The sequence below is a fragment of the Rhagoletis zephyria genome, unplaced genomic scaffold (genome assembly GCF_001687245.7).
Source record: "Rhagoletis zephyria isolate East Lansing unplaced genomic scaffold, Rhagoletis_zephyria_1.1 Rzeph_scaffold_08268, whole genome shotgun sequence".
NCBI lineage: Eukaryota > Metazoa > Arthropoda > Insecta > Diptera > Tephritidae > Rhagoletis > Rhagoletis zephyria.
Window position 1 is genome coordinate 1 of NW_016165348.1, and position 20,801 is coordinate 20,801.

Consider the following 20,801-nt stretch of genomic DNA (forward strand, 5'->3'; position numbering starts at 1 on the left):
AAAGCTGCCGCTAGCAGCTAGAGTATACTAGTGGTGCAGAGAAATTTTTCAAACTTTCACTAAAATTTTGGAACTAAGCGGTAGTAATTTTTAATTTATGGCAACAGTTTTACTACTGCTAGACCAGCTGCTTTGTGGTTGTAGTAAAGAATGTTAAACAAATTCGCGTTTGTGTAGGAGAGTGCGTCGAAAAACTTCACAGTGCAAAAAGGGCATGTTTTTGCTTTGTCGTTCTTATCTAGCTCACGCATTTCATATATTGTCACTTTAAGCAGCCATCTGATTTTCAGGGCAACCATCTCCCCTGATAAAGCTTCAAAGAGCACAGAATTCGTCTTTATCTCCTTACAAGAGTGTGGCATTTTAAGAAACGAACACATAATTTTCTCACCGTTGGCTTTACTTTGGAATCAAACGCGAAAAGAGAAAGAGCCAATCAATGTCAATGTTATCTATAAGTACGGGGACCATCCGTCCTTTATTTTAACCCCTGCCCTTTATTTCTTAAACTGTACTTTAAATCAGACTTGGATTTTTCAAAGGTAATTTTTTAAAGAGAATAGAAAAAATAAAAATGTCCCTTATAAAATATTATAAAAACCTACGCTAGTTTATTTCACACCCCACTAAAGGGTTTTTATTTAATTGGCAATCTTTGTACAATCTATAAATCAGGAATCCTTGCTAATACTGACAAGGGAAATTTATATAATCGAACGAAAAAAACTATATATTATTTGCACCTTTTCCTAGAAAATTTAATATTCTTTGAGTCAAATTCATTGTTGAACAATAAATCCCCACTGGCTTCGCCGTGTAGTATATATTATAATAAACGCATTTTGGCAGCAAAGGAAGGCGAGGTTCTTGATAAGGATTTGGTTTAATTTTTCGGAATCGGTTAATATCCGGTTACAGCGCCTGTCAAGAAAGGGAGCTTGTACAATAATAAATAATATAATTAACTTGGAAATATTTGATTTAAATTACTATATGGGTAAAAGTACCTTTCTGAGTTGTATGTAAGTGGTCCCAAATCCTTTTGAAAAAATGTCCTCTATTGTGCGTTGATTAATATGGTCACCGTAGCTGTAAGCAGCATCGGTCCTCAAAGGGTTAATAAAAAACTGAAAATCAGAATTTTATCGGTACAAATATGACAAATCGGGAAGCTTATACATTCCGACTATTAAAAAATATTCAGCGGGACAATTTTCTCAAAATCGTTACTGTCCCGCCAAAATCGGTACGAATGGTCACCGTACATACATATACTATATATGTATATAGTACGTATATTTTCAATAAATTTTGCGGTTAACATCGCTTTATCGAAAACTTTTAGATTGCTTAAATACAAGAAATATTCATTTTGACCACTCAGTATTAACAGTTCACTCAATTACATAGGTAATTGCTAAATAGTTTCTGTCTGTTTCATACATTTGTGCTCGTGGGAAAATAGAGTACGGCAGTACCGCCAAGTATGTAATTTGCGTCATAAAGATAATACAAGTGAAATAAACATATAAAATTTACATTAGTTAAATGGAGGAGAATTTTCAGTGAAATGACCGCAAAAAATATAAATAGTTTATCTATCAAACTAAACTCATTCAGAAAAGTAAACAAAGCGTTCCTTTTTGTGACTATTACTGATAACGTTCAAAGGTGCATACTCATCTCAGGGATGATAAATGAGAATTTAATTTTTGTACCAAATTGGCCATAAAAAATGTACTTAATCAGCCGAAAAAGCAGAAGAAGAACAAGTAAAAGTTTTATGTTAGGCAAAATTCTCTAAATAAAATGTTTTTTTTTGAAATCTGAAACAAAAAAAAAAAAACAGTGGCATTTAATGCGATCAAAGTTTCACAAAAATATTTTGTAATATAATTAGTTTCATTGGAAAAAACAAGTTAAATACCTATATTCGATATATAAGTTAACAATAAGTCGTTTACAATTAGGTGAGTTCAATATCAAACAATTGTTCCGCATTGTTAGCAGTACTTGCAAGCTTTTACTAGAAATGCGTTCATAACCAAAAAAAAATTGCAAGAGAGTGAATTCGGCAGCGTAAAAGCTCAGCTCAATGATTACTCAACACGTCAACTTAAGCCAGAAGCGAGAAAATTTTTTTTTGTGTTTTCTTTTTCAGCTGTTTACAGTATGTCGCCTAAAATGCCACATTAAAAAAATTCATGCAAAAAATATGTTTGCGTTCGTTTATTTTTGAGAAATTCAAAACGAAAATCTGGTAAGACTGATTCTCTCACCGCTCACAATTTCCGTAAGGTTATTCATCCCTATTCTGGTTGTCGTAAGTCGTTCGAATCGACAGTCGTTCGTTGAATTATGTTGTAAATAAAAACATTAACGACAGATTCTAACACATTTTCCATACTTCTTCATTTCGAAAGGATAATAGGAATACAATTTTTTTGTAAATTATGTCATTGGTTGGCTCAGGACGCCAATGAAAAACTCAAATTTCGATCAACGACTATCGTTCCGACAATCGGAATAGGGGCGATTTACTTTTATGAGGTAGAAAAAAAATTGTGAATTTCTGTGAATTTAAGGTTTCTGAGGCGTTGTTTACTTTACTTGAGAATTGTTAATAATTGTCAAAAAAGTACAATTTTACCATCCATTTCATCACTGACTTATCTTGTGAAATACAAAATTGTTTATAAACTGCTTAATCAAAGCTAGATGAATTCATTTTTAAAAGCCATTACTATAATGATTTAAGAGTGTTTTCAAATAAATAATATAGGTCTTTGTTTTTAATACGTTTAAAAAATGCAATTGTAGGCGTTTGTTGAAAATGAGCTCTTGGAAGAATGATAAGGAAATCGAAATATTTCGTGAATATCTGCGCATCCCAAGTGTACATCCAGACATCGACTATGGTAAGCTTCACTAAAAATTAACCATACAAGCGAATGCTTTTTAAGATCCTCTCATATTTTTAATCCCTAGTAGGACTATGTGTATTTCGGTATCTGGTGGCGTATTTGAAACTTGAAAGGTTGGCTTCGCTCTCGATTATAGGGTGAATTAAAACTTGTTTATTCGGGGCTCTGGGTGGCTTTTAGGATGGAATCCACTCAATATTTTTCTTTAAGCAGCAGCACCCTCGACAGAGTCTTGCTATACCTTCGTAATCGTCTTAAGTAAAATTACTGCCCAATATGTTGATCGCCTACAAGTTCGTAAGGGCGTTTTTAATGCACCTCAACTCTTGGCAGGAGGCTTTAGATTAGGGCTGCCAGACGTCCTGCTTTTTCAGGATTTGTCCCGAATAAATCAAATTGTCCTGGTGTCCAGATCCTCACTTAAATTGTTCTAGTTTTTTAATGAATGTCAATGCAGACACTCATCATTGCATTGAAAAAAAGCATTAGTAGCCGTAAATCGATAATGAAAATTTTTTTCTAATAAGTTTGGACAATATCTGGTTAGTTTACCTTCTTTCTCTTTAGTTTATTTGTTTAAAATCTAGTTTTTTATCTTCAGGCAAATGCCAAAAAAGTGCAAGTTCCTGAACAGGCACACGGCTGAGTGGTCCCACATACTACGCAGTAGATAATTTCTGGAGTTAAAATCTCTTTCTGAAAGTCATTCCTTTCTCCTTTCTTTTTTGTACGGAGTGGCACAAACTGAAGGGCTTCTGCTCTCGCTACTCAAAGAAGAGCTTCCAGAACGACTTTTGTAGGACGTACTTCTGAAGGCCTTTTGAAGAAGTTCTTTTAAAGCTGTTTTTAGTTCATAAAAGTCAGAATTCTTTAAGGAATTTAAATATTTAAGGTTCAGATTAATGGCCTTATTCATAAAAAATAAAGTAGGTTTAAAGAGTTTTATAAATTGACGTTTTCATACATTTTTCAATTTATAAACCTTTTATAAAGCTACTTTATTTTTTATGAATAAGGCCTTAAATGTTTTATTGAGATTTAAAATACTTATTGAATCCTATTTGTAATGCTAAATAATATAAACATATGCTTAAGTACATTCGCGTAAATTGTAAATAGGAAACCCATTTCTAGGAAGCATGCAGAGAAGCACTTTTTATCCTTATTGGGTAGGTCTTTCAGAATGGCTTCACTTCAGACAGCCCACCTAAATTATCTCTAGGTTGTGGCAAAAATGGTCATGAAGCGCATTGTAGGATATGTGGAAATTTGCTAATGGTGGTAAGGCAAGCATTCAAGACCACGTTAAAAGCGCCAAACATTTTTCCAAGTTACGTCACCGTCAACATATTCTCTGTCTGTTCTTTTATGATTAAAAAAATTCAGGGTTTGAGCGTTTCATCATCATCAATCATTTAGCTCATCATCAATCATGAGCTCTTAGCCTCATTTAGAACGACATCAAGGCGTGTGGACTGTTGTAAAACCCTTCTGAACAGCATAGGAGCCCATAATATAGTTACGGTGTGGTTGGCAACGAAAGGGCTGACTATCTGGCAAAACCTGGAGCCCAAATGCGCATGTATGGACCCGAGCCTTTCTGCGGTACATCTAGAGGATACGCTGCAGAACTGCTCAGGAGTTGGGAGGAATCTCTGATTGCTCCCGACTGGCGTATGTCAAAGGGAATGAGAAAATCACAGAAATTGATAACTCCTAGAACTCTAACAAGCTATCTGACAGGACACTACAAGTTAAGGTACCATCTGAACAAAATGGGGCTTTATGTAGAAATGGACTGCAGGATCTGTGGGCTGGCGGAGGAAACCTCAGAGCACATTCTGTGTGACTGCCCGCGTATCATGAATCGCAGACTGATACACCTTGGGGAACGATTATCTTCTCCATCCAAGAATTGGAACACGGCACCCTCAAATGTGCTTAATTTCCTACATAGTCTAAGGTCGGAGTGAATACAATTAGGGTTTAGCACAATAGATCTTTTAGGTCGCAGCGCAATTAAACCCGACGTAATAATAATAATAATAAGGGTTCCATCATCTTAAAAGTTTAAAAACCCGGTTCTTAGCTTTAGGGCCGAGGTCGGCGACATGGTACTATCATTTCATACCTGACACCCTAAAATACATATTTGCTACTAATTCAAAGGATTCTCAGATCGACAAAAACCAATTCCTAAATTCTTTATATATAAATGAACATACATACATAAGTGCATACACGCACATCTATATTTGTAGCACCCGTCGTAGAATTTCTGAGAAAACAAGCTGCCGACCTAGAGTTACCCATTGAGGTTTATCAGCCCGGTAGTTCCAGCAAACCAGCTGTTGTTATAACATGGGTGGGAGAGCAACCGGAACAACCAACAATTATGCTGAATTCTCATATGGATGTAGTACCAGTATATTCGGAAAAGTGGACCCATCCACCATTTGCTGCTGATATCGACAACGACGGACGGATTTTCGCGCGAGGTGCACAGGACATGAAATGTGTGGGCATGCAGTATTTGGCAGCTATACGAAGGCTACGAAAAGACGGTGTCACCTTAAAACGTACCATACATGTAACCTTTATACCGGGTCTGTAAAAATATAACCTCAAAGAAACGTAGAGACTTTGAAGAAGAAATAAGCCAAAATTGTTTTATTCTTTTACAGACGAGGAAATTAGCGGCGAAATGGGAATGAAAGCATTTTTGAAGTCTGCAGAATTTAAAAAATTAAATGTTGGTTTTTGTCTCGACGAAGGCATTGCATCTGCTAATGAGACTTTTTCAGTTTTCTATGCCGAAAGAAGCCTTTGGCGTGAGTTTTTTTTTATTATTATTTAACAATTCAGCAGATGCTTATTCGGAGTCGTGTCTTAAGTGTTGAATAACTTTATAGTTCTGTAGGTTTAATTTTTTAAATTTGTATTTTAGACGTTCACTTTTTAATAAGTGGAACATCCGGGCATGGCTCTTTGTTGCATAAGAATACTGTAGGTCAAAAGCTCCAAAATATTCTAAACAAATTAATGGAATTCAGGCAGAATGAAATTGATCGTTTGGAGAATGATCCATCTCTACGGCTTGGTGATGTCACAACCGTGAATTTAACGGTTATTAAAGGCGGTGTGCAAAGTAATGTTGTACCATCTACGCTGGAAGTGGTTTTTGACATGCGTTTGGCGTTGAATGTAGATCACGACAACTTCGATAGGNTTCCCAGCGCCAATTCCTTGAATTGAATTTTCTAGATAAATAGGAATGTCACCATTCGATAGTATTTACAACTATCGATAGTGGTGTCAAATTGTAAACTATCGATACTATCGATAGTGCCATCGATAGTTTTGCAGCTCTAGCTTTAAAAATCCGACCTTATTTTTTTACATACATTTTTGGACCACTTTAATGTATATACCAGAATTGCCAAAATGTTAATCTGATTAACGATTAAAAATTAACGATGAAAATGTTAATCGCGACTAACGATAAAAATTAATTAATCGTAATCAATTGTACGATTAATGATTAAATTTTAATTTAATTAATTTTAATCATTAATCGTTAATCCAATGTGTTTTGTAAACTTTTTATTTTTACTTGATTACATCGACATTTTTATGATTAAAACATCGGAAACATCGGTTTTTGGCAGACATCGACGTTAGCACAAATCGATGTTCCCAGCTCTACCACATCCCCGAATTTCTTTCTTCTAACATTATTGGTTAAGGATAAAAAAACAATTATTTTTCAGCTAAGAGCGTGGTGTGAAGAAGCTGGTGGCGGTATAGAAATTCAATATGAGCAAAAGGAGGCAAAAGTCGAAGCAACAAAAATAGATAGTTCGAATTTATTTTGGGTGGCTTTTGAAAAAGCTACAACGGAGCTGTATGTTCTTAATTATTTTGTTTTACTAAAATTCTATTTCATAACTTTTCAATCTCATTTTGAATTTATGCAGCAATCTTAAAATCCAACCACTTGTTTTTCCCGCTGGCACCGATGCTGTTTATATTCGGGACGCAGGTATACCAGCAATTGGATTTTCTCCCATAAACAATACGCCAGTGTTGCTGCATGATCACGATGAATTTTTACAAGCTGACGTTTATTTAAAAGGCATTGTAATTTATAAGAAAATTGTATCGGCTATTGGAAATGCATAAAATTAACCTATAACGAGCAATATTAAAAGACCCACACAAAATTCTATTGAAATTCATTAAATACTAAAATAATAAATAAATATTTTAACAAAATTTTAAAGAATATTTAAAACTGATGTTGATTTAGAAGCCCACACAAAATTTATTGCTAGTTATTAGATCAAGTTAAGTTAAGTGAAAAACGTGCGCAAGCCTTTTGCGCGGTGCCTTGTGGCGCTTTATGTTACCGCATACAAAAATTTGACTTTTTTGGATCCTTTACTTTCTTTTACAACGCTTTTATCAACTTGTAATGTTGTATGTCCAGAGCACCATTTATACTATAAATATAGCAAAGGTATTTATAGCAACCTAGTCTATATATCAACCTCGTCGTAGGTATCATATCAAAGACATACAATTAGAAGACTCTAGAGCACCCTGGTTTGCCGCAAGCGTATGCCTGGAGTGCCGCTAGTGGCCAGAGTGGTGTGGGCAAATTCTTCAAACTTTCCATACACAACACAACGGTTTGATCAAACTTCAACATGGCAGCCAGAAAATCAAAAAATTTTGATTTTATATTAAAATTACCTTCAGCAGCTCATTTCGTTCTTAAGCATAGTTCCACAAAAAAATGGAATCAGAAAATTTACAGAAAAATTTCTGCAAACGTACCCCTTTCACAATCATTTTCGGTACTTTCGTAGAGCTAATCCGCGTTTCATCCACTTTTATTCCCGCTTTCGGATTAATTTTTGAGATTTTGCTGGCTGGGCTGTTCTCGTAACAGGCGCAGCAGCTTCGCGCATGTGTATATGTTACTTATTCTTTGGAACTTCACAATCACACTGCGAAAGAGCGAATTAACACGATTTTAGAAGCAGTCGAGGACGAACTTATAAAAAGTTTGAAAACTTGTTTTTTAGTTTTCAACAGGATTTGCAATGCAAATCGAAGAAGAACTTTTCATGAGCGAAGTAATATTTCTCAGTCCCGTAGAATTTGTTTTGATAACATTTGATTTTGAAATTTCAGCAAAAGTCATTATAAACAATTTATGAGAATGAAAATAAAAAGCGTGGGGCGTATGTAATAGACCTGAATTAGAGTAATATATGTATGTATGTGTATGTAGAAATTTTAGGTCTATTTTATGTAGTTTGACTATTGTAAATTAAATCTAAATCTAAATCTTTCTATTGCATGCGCTCCACGTTTTTCGTTTTCAATCTCATAAATTGTTTGTAATAACTTTTGCAAAATTTTCAAAATCAAAAGTTATGAAAACAAATTCTATTGGACTGAGAAATATTATTTTCTAATTTGTAGTCCATTTATAAAAGCGTGGTATATTAAAAAATTTATTTTATTTTATTTAAATATTTCTATTATTGTGAGTATCAACTCTGAGTAAATTAACGTGCCTAAATTTCGCAACATCAAAGTTTTCGTATTTTTGAAATTTACCGTTATATGATAAGTGAGCGTAGTTCTAGACCGATTTCAAATATTTTCAACATACATATTACTTTTTGTGCACAGTACAATCGTTATACCGGGTTTGGCAAAAAGTGATAAAACGGTTACCTATCGCACATCGTCTTCAAAAGAGTCACAACTCAAAATTTGATATTTTTGAAACTATGCGCTAAAAATGTACAAGAGCTTTTATTTACATTTCAGCAAAAGGTGGAGGAAATTTTTGTTATAATTTGTTTAAAAACCTAAGGTAAAGTCATCCTTGCCCAGATGATTAGCATGCAGTGATCGGACTTTCTTGAGCATTTACCACATCTACCAGACAAGGTCTGAAATCCACCCCATATTCGCGTTTTTGATTAGTGTTATTTTTTCTCGACATAATTTTTTAAATTTTAAGTGCAAAAATCGCCCTACACTAAACACTAACAACAAAGCCGAATGAGAGGTTGAAATAAACTGTAAAATAGTAAATTTGTTCAATAATCAATTTTGCGACAGGAACCGTGATTTTATTATGTTAAATTGCCAAATATAAGATTTATAAAAAGAATTAATAGCGAAAATGTTAAAAAACGGCGATTTTTGTGAAAGTGTTAGTGAATTTCAGTTCATCTAAAGTTTCTAAGGCGTTGTTTACTTTTACTTGAGATTTGCCGATTTTGCGGCTGGAACGTGCCACATTTGTTCGCAACATCGGGATGTAATAAAGAGAAAAGCTGGCAGTGGCAGCACTCCGCAAGGTTGCAGAAATCTCTCAAAATGGCTGCATTTCTTTATTCATTCCGAATGTTTGGAATAAACTTTTTTGTTTATTTATTCTTTAGAACGTTCCTGATGATATGTTGACGTATATTTCAAACGCATTCTGTTTATTCCGGCTGTGAAATGGGATTATCCGGAATGTATAAAGAAACGCAGCCAATATGTTCGAAAAGTATCTTGATATGGAAGGCACACTGTCAAGGAAAAAATTTGCCAGAACTCAACGCAATTTTTAGCAACTTCAAATCTTGAACTTTATTATACTAAAATAATGTTTTTTTTAGATTCTAATTCAAATGTTTGCAATTTAGGTGAAATCTTGCCAATTTTTTTTTTTTTTTAATTTTTGTACAAAGCCTGATCCAAAACTTAAGATCTGCCATATTTTTTTGGAATCTGTCTCATTTTTTTCACATTCTATCACACAAATTATTTCAAGTCCGATCACTGTTAGCATATGCTACGAAATAGTTTTTCGCATTTTCTGAAGAACGTATTATTTTGAGTTGTGACTCTTTTGAAGACGGTGTGCGATATGCAAAATATAATCGTATTTCTTGCCAAGGAATTACTCCTAACATAAATTTTGAGTAAACTACCCTGAGTAGTTACTGATTTATCGCAGATTTAGTATATGGACGGGTTTCTTAGTGCGGCTCTAAGCAATATTAATATTGAGTTTGGTGGGGTTTGGTAAAGCGGCTACTGATGTACAGCACTTCATTAAAAGTGGGCGGTGTGAAGCACATTTTCCAAAAATTTCATAAATGTCTTATTTTATGTCAAAATCCTATTTCACATTCCAACTTTTAACAATTTGGATCCAATATTTTCCGGAAATGTCGTGGTTTTTGCATTTTTCGAAAATACCGTTATATGGAAGGTGAGCGTGGTTACCGTCCGATTTCGTCCATTTTCAATACCAGGCTACCTTGGATAAAGAGCAGATTATATTCGTTGATATTTTTCATATTTTACTCGAGTAATCATAACGGACGGATATGCAGACATGGTTTAATCGAATTTTTTTTCATTCTGAGCATTTTGGTATACATATGGGCATATCCTGGGTTACAGACGCTAGACTAAATTCAAATTTCACTAAAAAACCCAACATTGGAGTTTTCCAGCTTTTCGTTGCTTTAACTTTAAACCGACTCTAAGCGTAAAAGCCGGCTCTAACTCAACTATGGCTGAGGTAAAGTGTACTTTAAATTACGGTATTCTTTCACTTATTTAGAACCGACTTTAATTTAACTATCGCTTAGCTAAACTTGCCGGCGAGTTGTTGCTAGGAATGTCAGTGAAATGTACATCGATATTTTTTCGATATATCGAAGGGCATTAAAGGGTTAAAGGGGAAGGGATTAAAGTCACTTATGTTTTTTCCACAATCGAAGAAATTAAAAGGCGGTTCAATGTACCAGAGATGTCAGTTTTCAAAAATCATCGATGCATCGATACTTCGACTATTTATACATCGAGTGGAAAATGTTCGATGCATCTAAACACAACATAGATTTTTTTATGCATCGATGTTTTTCCCACATACATACATACCTAGTCGTCCCACGTGCGTTGATCTGTTGTGTTGCTCTGTTCTCACGATCAATGCATTTGAGCAATATGATGCCCAAAAGTAGCCCACATATCGTTAGCAGAATACGAGCTGCGCGTGGGAATTTTGTTGACATTAACTTATATATTTATTTATATTACAGTTAATTTAATATTTTATCTCAAAGAACCAGCGATTAAAAGCTTCCTCTCTCGTATTTGTTTTATTATGGCAATCAATCACAAATATAACAAAAGGTAAATTACTTAGGGCGGTGTTATACGACTCCGTTTACGACGCTGCAGTAAAAGCGATCCGGTTTTCTGGGATGACAACCAATTATGAGACAAAAATGTTTTTACCGCTGTCTGTCTATGCGGTTCAATTGTAACGGTAGTGGTAATTCTGAAATTGTCTCCGAAATCTTACTGTCGATTCACGTTGGGGAAAATAATGAACGAATCCGGCGATGACGATTCACTGACTCCACCTTAAAGAGCGAATAGCTAAAAATATCTTTCTAAAATTTTTTCTTGACGCTTTCACGGAATGCGGTACACTAACAAAGGGGCACGCTTTCACAGCAGCGATATAATCGCATAGCGTATCAATGGCCTTATTCAAACGTACATATACAGTTACGTGCAAATAATTAACATCGACGCCGAGCCAAACACAGACGGCTCGTGTTTTAAATTAGTTGTCAGAGGATTTGTGTTGAACTTTATACTATACATAGTATGTATGTATGTATGTAAGTATTTATTGGTAACGTTATCGGTCATTATGCTGCAAGACAATCTATGCTCGTGGCCAGTCAACAGAAAAGTTATATTCATTCATAGCTGAGAGTTGCTTAAATTAATGCGAGCGGTTTTCACTTGAAAAAACCATTTCTGATCTTAGCTTGAGCCCTGGTAAAACAGAAATATTATTGTTTGGAAAAAGATGCTCCAATTTGGAAATACAATATAATGTCAGTATACTAAAGGCCGGTTACTCAATGTTTAATTAACACTAACTGCGAGTTAAACATCGTTATCGATATGATCGACTCCATAACATGTATTTTTGCGAGCGCTAACTGAAAAATGAAGATAGGAGACTGAAATTTTGCCACAACTATTTTATTTTGGGACCGACAATGAAATTTACATATGGAACCGAAAGAAAAAAAAATAAGTAGGTTTATTTGACACAGCCTAGTATAAGTATACATTAGGGTGCATCACTCTCCATACAAAAAAAAAATCGGTACAGTTTTTCCATCCGAATTATGAAATTCATTATATTTTAAAACTTCTGCCAGTATATACTTCGCAAATATATTAAGTTTTACGTGAGCTAGACGGGTTTGAAAATACCTCAATATATCGATTTTTTTATGAATGAAGTTAGCTTTCAAAATAACTTTTTCCAAAAAATCATTTCAGATGATAAAAAAAATGTAGCCTATAGGGTTTGCATAACCATATTTAAAAAATTTATCGACAGAATCAAAATAATGAGTTTTTAGAGGTATTTTCTAATCGGCGCAGCTAACGTAAATCTAAATATTTTTTTTAGAAAAACCGCAATTTTTGGGCGAGGCACTCTAATGCACATATGTATATAGTACTGAAAACTAGCGTTATAAGAAAAAATAGGCTAGTCGACGAATGCAATATGGAGCTATAGCTGAACATTTTCATACACAAACAAGGAAGAGATGGTCAGATGTCCATATTTATGACATAATAAATACATACGTGAATTTTGACCTGACTATAGAAAAAAATAAGAACAGATCGGGTATTTACTTAGGACAAGAATAGAAGTGACCCTTGACAAAATATGCCGTAGCTGCTGCATGGATGGCAGGAGGAAGATCGACCCATCTCGGCAGCCGGTTACAAAACGCCCTTTCTCAGATAATGGTTCAAAAACGCCCTATCTCAGCTGCCGATATATTAAATTTATATTGAGACCAAATTCTGAAATAGGGCCTTCTTGTAAAATTTTCTGAGATAGGGCGTTTTCGAATTGGCTGCCGAGAAAGGTCGATCTTCCACACCGCCGTCGAAATAGTATTCATCATGAATGTGCGAATGCCTAAGTCTGACCCAGATAAGATATGCGGTTTTGAAAAATATGTACATAATTAAACGGCTAACGCACTTAGTTAGTGCCTCAATAAGCGACATGTAGAAATTTATAAGCGGCCCAAAATGGTTCGGCCAAACTGGACTCGAATGTTGACAGGTTGTCTATGGTAAAATGAAATAGCATTGCCTACAAGAAATTAAACAAAATGACGCTACCATGCATGCTCTGTTGATACCCGAATGGCAACACGGAAAGTACTTGCAGTAACCAACCAACTAACTTAGTATTTTATCTATAGCGGTACTTCGTTATTGATTAGTTGCACGCTACTGTATGTACATAAATGATATGATAGCAAAAACAAAGACACAATAAAATTAAATAAATTTAAATTATCATTTTAATGGTCAATAAAATAAAGTATTGTGTATTTCTTATCGTAGCAGAAGTCGCATGGAGGTATACGAGTGATAAAAAATAATAAAGCTAAATTACTGATAACATTTATGCCTTTACTATATAAAGTGTGAGCACAAAAAAAAATCTGCTATACGAGCCCTAACTTCGCGCGTGCATCGAAAAGTTGCACAGCTACCACAGAAAAATAAGTATATCTAGTGATAACTTCTGAATACATCATGAGTGAATGGGAGAAAAATAAGGAAATACAATTATTGCAGGAATACTTGCGTATTCCCAGTGTCCATCCGGATATTGATTACAGTACGTTTTTTTTTTTCATTTATATATTTTTATTCAGATATTTTTCGCAATAAATTGTGTGTTTAAATTAAATTAAAGCGTCATGCGTGGAATTCCTGAAGAAGCAATCAAAAGACCTAAATCTACCCTTAAAGGTTTATCATCCTGGCGGTCCTACAAAACCGATTGTGGTCATAACATGGTTGGGGCAGCAGCCGCAGCTACCATCGATAATGTTAAATTCACATATGGATGTAGTGCCGGTTTATCCAGAAAAATGGACACATCCACCTTTTGCTGCTGAGATCGATGAGGAAGGTCGCATATTTGCACGTGGTTCACAGGATATGAAATCTATTGGCATGCAATATTTGGCTGCTTTACGCGCGTTAAAAAAGAAGGGCGTGGTGGCGCTGAAACGCACAATTCATGTGACTTTCATGCCAGGTAAGACAAGTATTTTTTTAAGTTCAAAAGGTTACTCGGAACCAAACAAATTTGTTGAACTTTACTAAAGCTCTTATTTCCAATTGCGAGTCCACTGCAAAATCTTGGAAGAATGGTTTGGCAAGCCCGCGTTATTTTATTCAACTAAAAGCCGAGCAATCGAAAAAGTTATTATACATATTCTCTTCCGAAATTTCTTACAACTAGGATAATAATACGCTGTGTGTGTGTGTAGTAACCCATAGTCCTTATATAAAAGAAGTGTATTTTCTTTTCAAAGAGCAACGATGTGCATTTCCTGATACAGGCCAGGTAGGTAGTGCTGAAGATTTAACAGGACAAAGTGCTATTCCACCGTTCAAGGATCTGTTTAAGGGTGGCATTTTGCAATTATCCTCAATACCCCGTTGCCCATGCGCCCATATGAGTTAATTTATATAAAGCTCGACCATCTCATTCAGAGATCTATGGCAAGCGGGTGCACCACTCTCTCAATAAGGGGCAGTGCATTATCTATGTATAAGGGCCGGTTACTCAATGTTTGATTAACGCTAATCTCCGGATAAACATAGTTATCCACGTTAACGACTCCCTGGGCCTTATGCATCAAAAGTGAGATGGAGAAAATGGCCCTAAGCGATTTTAGCTGAGTGAAACAAAGCACTGCAGCACTCTCTCTGCCATGCTAAGTGAATCCACGTCCTTCGTTCCATCTCAGAAGAGGCCCTTATCAGAACTCAATAAAATGAGGAAACCAATGGCTGTTTACAATTTTGTTGCTCAAAGCCTGGTTTGCACTAATCCCCGGCTAAACATTGTTATCGACGTTACCGACATGGAGTCGAAAACGTCGATAACGATGTTAACTGATAATTAGTGTCAACCAGGCTTTGAGCAACCGGCCCTTAATGTCTTTATCCGCAGGGAGGCCCTTAAAGCTCAGTTATGCCTACTTTAAATTCAACTGCATAGATAAACATTGTTCGTGAAACATTGGCGCGATTATGCTTCACACAGCTCATACATATGTATGTATCATCCAACTACAACTACACACATTTGGCCGTTCCTATTTCTGCCTCTCGTTGTTCAATCGAATGCACTTTTATGTAGAAATCATAAATCAAATGACTTAACCGATTACACTCAAAGCTCATTTAACCGATTTCTTATGTGCCAGAGGGCTCAGACCAGATATTCCTTGGCCAGCAATGAGTTATAAGATTCCCGCCCGCAGCTATCCTCTTCTTAGATCATATTCGATCTTTGAAATCGAATCAAAAGTAGTCATTCAAAAACTCATAAATCTACAAAATGGTGTTTTCTGACTCAAATCGGCAGGTCGCGACCTCTAAATTACTTTTAAAAGATCTATAAAATTATGCAATATCTCTCATAAAAAGGGTCTTGAAATTTCCAAAAGAAAAAACATTTTCAATGGGCACCCTTGTATGTATGTATGTAATCTGAGTACTGTTTTCTGCATGCATTTTTTGCATGTTTTGTGTTATTTCCGATTGATATATGTATGCAGGTATATGCACTGCAGTCGTTCGGAGAGCCGAAAAGATATATTTACCCCCTGACCTCATAGCAGTAAACCTCTCATCGACTATACCTTCGTGTTTAGCGCGATCTGTATAAAAGTTTATGGCGTTAGGAATATGCTGGGGTCTGCTCTACAAATCCTGTACAATTGGTATCACATGTTTTTAATTGTTTTCGAAAGTGAGCGACGGTAATATATAATACTCGTAGTTGGTACTCGGTATGGCTATCGAAATTGTCTCCGCCGTGCCTAAGATAGCCGAATGGACTGATTGTATTGCTTCAAACTATGCGCCGACTTCATTAAGCTAACAATAAGAATTTATTGCTTTAATATCCATATTCTATAAACACAGATGAGGAAATTAGCGGCGTGCTTGGAATGAAAAGTTTCGTAACAACAGATGATTTTCGAAATTTGAATGTAGGCCTTTGCTTAGATGAAGGCGTGGCAAATACAAATGATGAATATACTGCCTACTATGCCGAAAAGACTATTTGGTGTAAGCGAAAGCAGAAAACTTAAAGCGAACACAATCGTATAAATATGTATAAACTTCATCATTTTCCCCCAGACGTTCAATTCATTATACATGGACCTGCTGGACATGGATCGCTGCTGCACAAAAACACTGCGGGTGAAAAATTGGAATATATTCTCAATAAAATGATGGACTTAAGGCGGCAGGCAGAACAGAAATTAAAAAGTAATCCCGCTTGCAGTTTCGGTGATGTGAATACCTTAAACTTGACTGTAGTAAAGGGTGGCGTTCAGTCGAATGTGGTCNCAAACTATGCGCCGACTTCATTAAGCTAACAATAAGAATTTATTGCTTTAATATCCATATTCTATAAACACAGATGAGGAAATTAGCGGCGTGCTTGGAATGAAAAGTTTCGTAACAACAGATGATTTTCGAAATTTGAATGTAGGCCTTTGCTTAGATGAAGGCGTGGCAAATACAAATGATGAATATACTGCCTACTATGCCGAAAAGACTATTTGGTGTAAGCGAAAGCAGAAAACTTAAAGCGAACACAATCGTATAAATATGTATAAACTTCATCATTTTCCCCCAGACGTTCAATTCATTATACATGGACCTGCTGGACATGGATCGCTGCTGCACAAAAACACTGCGGGTGAAAAATTGGAATATATTCTCAATAAAATGATGGACTTAAGGCGGCAGGCAGAACATAAATTAAAAAGTAATCCCGCTTGCAGTCTCGGTGATGTGAATACCTTAAACTTGACTGTAGTAAAGGGTGGCGTTCAGTCGAATGTGGTGCCACCAGTAATTGAAGCCACTTTTGACTTACGTTTAGGTATCAACGCAGATCTTGAAGGTTTGGAAAAACAGGCAAGTGATGTTATGTGACTAGAAAATACATTGTATGTATGTATATTTAATGCTTTATTTTATCTAAATATCATTATATTTTACAGCTTCGCACTTGGTGCGAAGAGGCAGGAGGCGATATAGATATTAATTTTAAGACGAAGGACAAGAAGATTGCGACAACTTTTGACATAAGCGACACAAATCCATTTTGGGTTGGATTCAAAACAACAATGGAAAAACTGTATGAATTAAGTTTGCTAAGTCATTTTTATTAGTCGAGCTCAAAGCGTGAAGCATATAATTTCTTTTCTTTTCAGAGGCTTGAAGCTTCGCCACGCAGTGCTACCGGGTGTCACAGACGTTCGCTATTTGCGTGAATTGGGCATTCCCGCTTTGAATTTCTCACCAATGGCAAATACACCAATTCTACTTCACGATCATGACGAGTTCCTGAAGGTAGAAACTTATTTGAAAGGCATTGAAATATACGAAAATTTATTGGCAACCATTGCAAATGTTTAAAAATAGGGCTACAAATTATAATGTATTCTCCTTACAAACAACTTGGTATACATATTTGTAAATTACCCAAAAATTTAATTTTTTTTAAACAATTTAACGGGATCACCTACAATTTATTTTAAGACATTTATTAAAACTTATCTAAATATGATGTTATCTAATGAATATTGGGGGACATGGTTGTGTGCACATTAAACACATCCTTTAGTTATAACAAACAAAGTCATTATAATTTTAAAATAAAGTTTACATACAAATTTAATTACTTGAGTTGGTAATTTCTCCAATTTCATAGACCTTTTCATTGCCTCACTCGCATAATATTCGCAATTCGCTCCTCCTGCCACAGCATGATTCTGTTAGAATTTTTTTCTAAATCAATTGTTAAGCTAAACAATAAATTAAATAACCGACCTGTACACAAATCCTCTTCTTCCGGCAATTCCCTTGTAAGTGTTTTCTTAGACGTGCTTGCCTGGGAGCCCAGCACTAGTTGTTTTATTAAATTCACAGGAAACGGAAATATGATATTCTTATTTTGATCACCGGAAATAAGACTTAAAGTTTGCAAATAACGCAGCTGCATAAGACAGTTTAAAGATAAGCAACATAAGCACTTAAGATAAGATTTAACTGTGCAAAGTATGCATGTACCTGAAGCGCTACTGGATTCGAAGCTATAACATCGGCAGCTGCTTTTAGAGCTTTGGAAGCGCTAAGTTCACCATCAGCGGAAACTACTTTTGCTTTCGCCTCTCGTATTGCCTCAGCTTCAGCAGCCATAGCTCGCTGCAAGTTTAATGGCAAGCGTACATCCTTACTGGAAGTGTAATTCAGTTGATTTTAATAACTTCTCTCAAAAGTGTTGGGTTTCTAAAATTTTGAAAATGACTACATTTGTGCTAGCAAGAATTTAGCAATCCTAAAACGTGAAAAGCGATATTTTTACGGCGTTAAAATTAAAGATGTGGTTAAAAAAAAGTTTTCTTACTACTTTTTCCTACGCAAATATAATTTTTCCCTACAAGATATGGAAATGAACACCCCTATTATGATCCACAACTTTGAAGATAGTTGAGTTGTAAGTTGTAAATTGGTATTGTGGGACACAACTCAACTCAACTTTGAACAAGTCAGTTGTTTTGCACCAGCATTTTCGGGCTCATCGGTAAAACATAATTGGTAACTGGTTTCAGAATTATTTTAATATAATTCAAATAACATAATCTTAATAAAATATAAAAATTTGTATCGAATTGCCGACTTTTTCAATGACTACAGTCAACTGAGGACCAGACACCCAGAATAATAATTATTTCATGGTGGAGTTGTAAAAAAGGCATCCAAATTTTCGTAAGAATTATAAAAGTCTTTTGATAATAATTTTGAGTGCGAACAAATTTTCTATATAGTCCCGAACGAGTTCCAAACCAAGCCCCAATTTGTCCCAAACTAGTCCCGAACTGGTCCCCACCTAGCCCCGAACTGGCCACCAACTAATCTTGAAATGCTCTTGAACAAGTCCCGCCTTTTAATACTTTTTTTTGCGCTCATAATTATTATGAAAAGACTTATTATAATACATGTAAGTTTTAAAATGAAAGTCTTTGAAGACTTAAAAATATGTATCTCAATAATAATTATTATGAAAAAATTTTTATAATATAAGTCTTAAAATAAAAGCCCTTGGAGACTTAAAAATATGTATCTCCTTGAATAATAGTTATAGACGACTCGAAAAATATTTATCTTTTAATAATGATCATTGATTGACTTTTATATTTTCTCTTATAATAGTTATGTCTCTGCTGAAAACAGTTGTGAATGGTAATAGCAATAAATAATTGAGTTGTCTCAGACACAACTCAACTAAGTTGATGTGTGAACCATATAGGGGCCATAATTGTAAAAGTTTTATTTTTCTCTAACGCGCTGCATTTAAAAAAAAAATTTACATTTGCAATCCGGAGTTGCGATAGGTCGTTCATACAACTTTTTTCGAAAGTTTGCCATTCCGCCAAAAATGCCACTTTCCGACGTTTTATGAATCGCACTAATATAACCGCGTAAATTGTACCTCGCTGTGGAAAAATGTAGATGAATAAAAACGCAGACAAAGTACATATTTTAAGTCTTGCTGTTCAGTGGGTGAATTCAAGCACAGATGAAGATTTAACTTGCTAACATTCGTTAGGTCAGGTTAGGTTAGGTTATCCTGGCTGCCCACATTCCGTACAGGAAAAGAGCACACTTAGGCCGCCATGGGCCCATTGTGATGCCATATTAGAGACTCCTAGCGTCCCTCCTCCTCCCTCCTCAGAAATAGCGCACAAATCGTAGATACTGGCCGAGACGGTCAGCCAGATACTCAATGGAATAGCGGAGGAGCGAGCGTCGACGAGCCCTTGCCAAAGCGGGAGAGTGGCATGGGTAACGCTCCACGATTTCCTCCTCATCGCGGCACCTACGACAGTAATCGTTTATATGACAGCAGAAAATTTTGTAAAAAAATAGACAAATTCAGAATTTTGAAATTCCCTACCTTTAAGTTAATATAATAAGTCTGTCCTTTTTTCCCTATATCGCAAATTTAAGGCTGAATTTCTCAACATTAAGCCTCTTTTCCTTATTATTGGCATCACTGGATAGGGGGAAATGTACCAGCAGCTAGTTTTGTTAATTAAAGCTCGGCTTGAAGAGCTAAGCAACTGATTGTCGGTAGTCTCCATGCGAACAAGTGGAGGTGACATTATTTAAGGATATTCCAAAATAAAGAATTAACCATGCTCTCTCGTCTTCTCAATCCTTGCCAAGCTGATAACATTTTTCCTTGTTTCTCTACACATTTATGCATGTACATACATACTCACATCTCAACACGCTCCACATACACTCCCCAAGGTGATGTAGCGCTTTTCAAGATCGCTGCCATAGCCATCGAAACCGCATCTTTTTCGGACATCAGTTCCAAAACATGCTTTTGGCCTGCTATATTACGTAGTGTCGCCTGTGCCAGCATTCTAGTAGCGAAATGAACATTTTCCACTTGTATAACCGCCAGCAATGGATCAAAAATTCTATAATAAACAGCAGCGTCAAGGCTGATGGTCACGTGATCTTTTGTCAGAATTTCCTGCGCTGGTACATCATATGATATCGTTCGCAAATCAACTCTCACACAATAATCGACACATGGAATTCGAAATACAAGACCCGGGCCGCGTGCTCCGCCACATCTACAACGATGGCATAGATATATAC

At 35.6% G+C, this 20,801-nt stretch overlaps 3 protein-coding genes across 7 annotated transcripts; 2 read left to right on the forward strand and 1 right to left on the reverse strand.

Annotated features, from left to right (window-relative positions):
* Positions 1-1,370: 1,370 nt before the first annotated feature.
* On the forward strand, positions 1,371-7,211 carry LOC108374913 (aminoacylase-1-like). 5 transcript variants are annotated; one of them, XM_017630960.1, is made up of 8 exons: positions 1,371-1,484; positions 1,545-1,970; positions 2,821-2,918; positions 5,159-5,530; positions 5,609-5,755; positions 5,872-6,152; positions 6,692-6,828; positions 6,902-7,211. In XM_017630960.1, the coding sequence occupies exons 3-8, from the start codon at positions 2,834-2,836 to the stop codon at positions 7,104-7,106; spliced, it is 1,227 nt and encodes a 408-aa protein (XP_017486449.1). In that variant the 5' UTR covers positions 1,371-1,484; positions 1,545-1,970; positions 2,821-2,833; the 3' UTR covers positions 7,107-7,211. The 5 variants fall into 5 exon arrangements, with proteins under 5 accessions (XP_017486449.1, XP_017486450.1, XP_017486448.1 ...); XM_017630961.1 differs by lacking the exon at positions 1,545-1,970 and adding an exon at positions 2,586-2,690 and having other exon boundaries at positions 2,799-2,918; XM_017630959.1 differs by lacking the exon at positions 1,545-1,970 and having other exon boundaries at positions 1,372-1,484.
* Positions 7,212-12,840: 5,629 nt separating this feature from the next.
* LOC108374915 (aminoacylase-1A-like) lies at positions 12,841-17,802 on the forward strand. The gene is made up of 6 exons (XM_017630966.1): positions 12,841-13,698; positions 13,777-14,124; positions 16,029-16,175; positions 16,753-17,036; positions 17,123-17,259; positions 17,336-17,802. The coding sequence occupies exons 1-6, from the start codon at positions 13,614-13,616 to the stop codon at positions 17,538-17,540; spliced, it is 1,206 nt and encodes a 401-aa protein (XP_017486455.1). The 5' UTR covers positions 12,841-13,613; the 3' UTR covers positions 17,541-17,802.
* Positions 17,803-17,807: 5 nt separating this feature from the next.
* LOC108374914 (stomatin-4-like) lies at positions 17,808-20,639 on the reverse strand. Its single transcript, XM_017630964.1, has 4 exons — positions 20,411-20,639; positions 18,195-18,360; positions 17,955-18,120; positions 17,808-17,896 (listed from the first exon to the last, which is right to left on the reverse strand). Exons 1-4 carry the CDS (start codon positions 20,557-20,559, stop codon positions 17,850-17,852), a joined length of 528 nt encoding a protein of 175 aa, XP_017486453.1. The 5' UTR covers positions 20,560-20,639; the 3' UTR covers positions 17,808-17,849.
* Between the last annotated feature and the right edge of the window lie 162 nt (positions 20,640-20,801).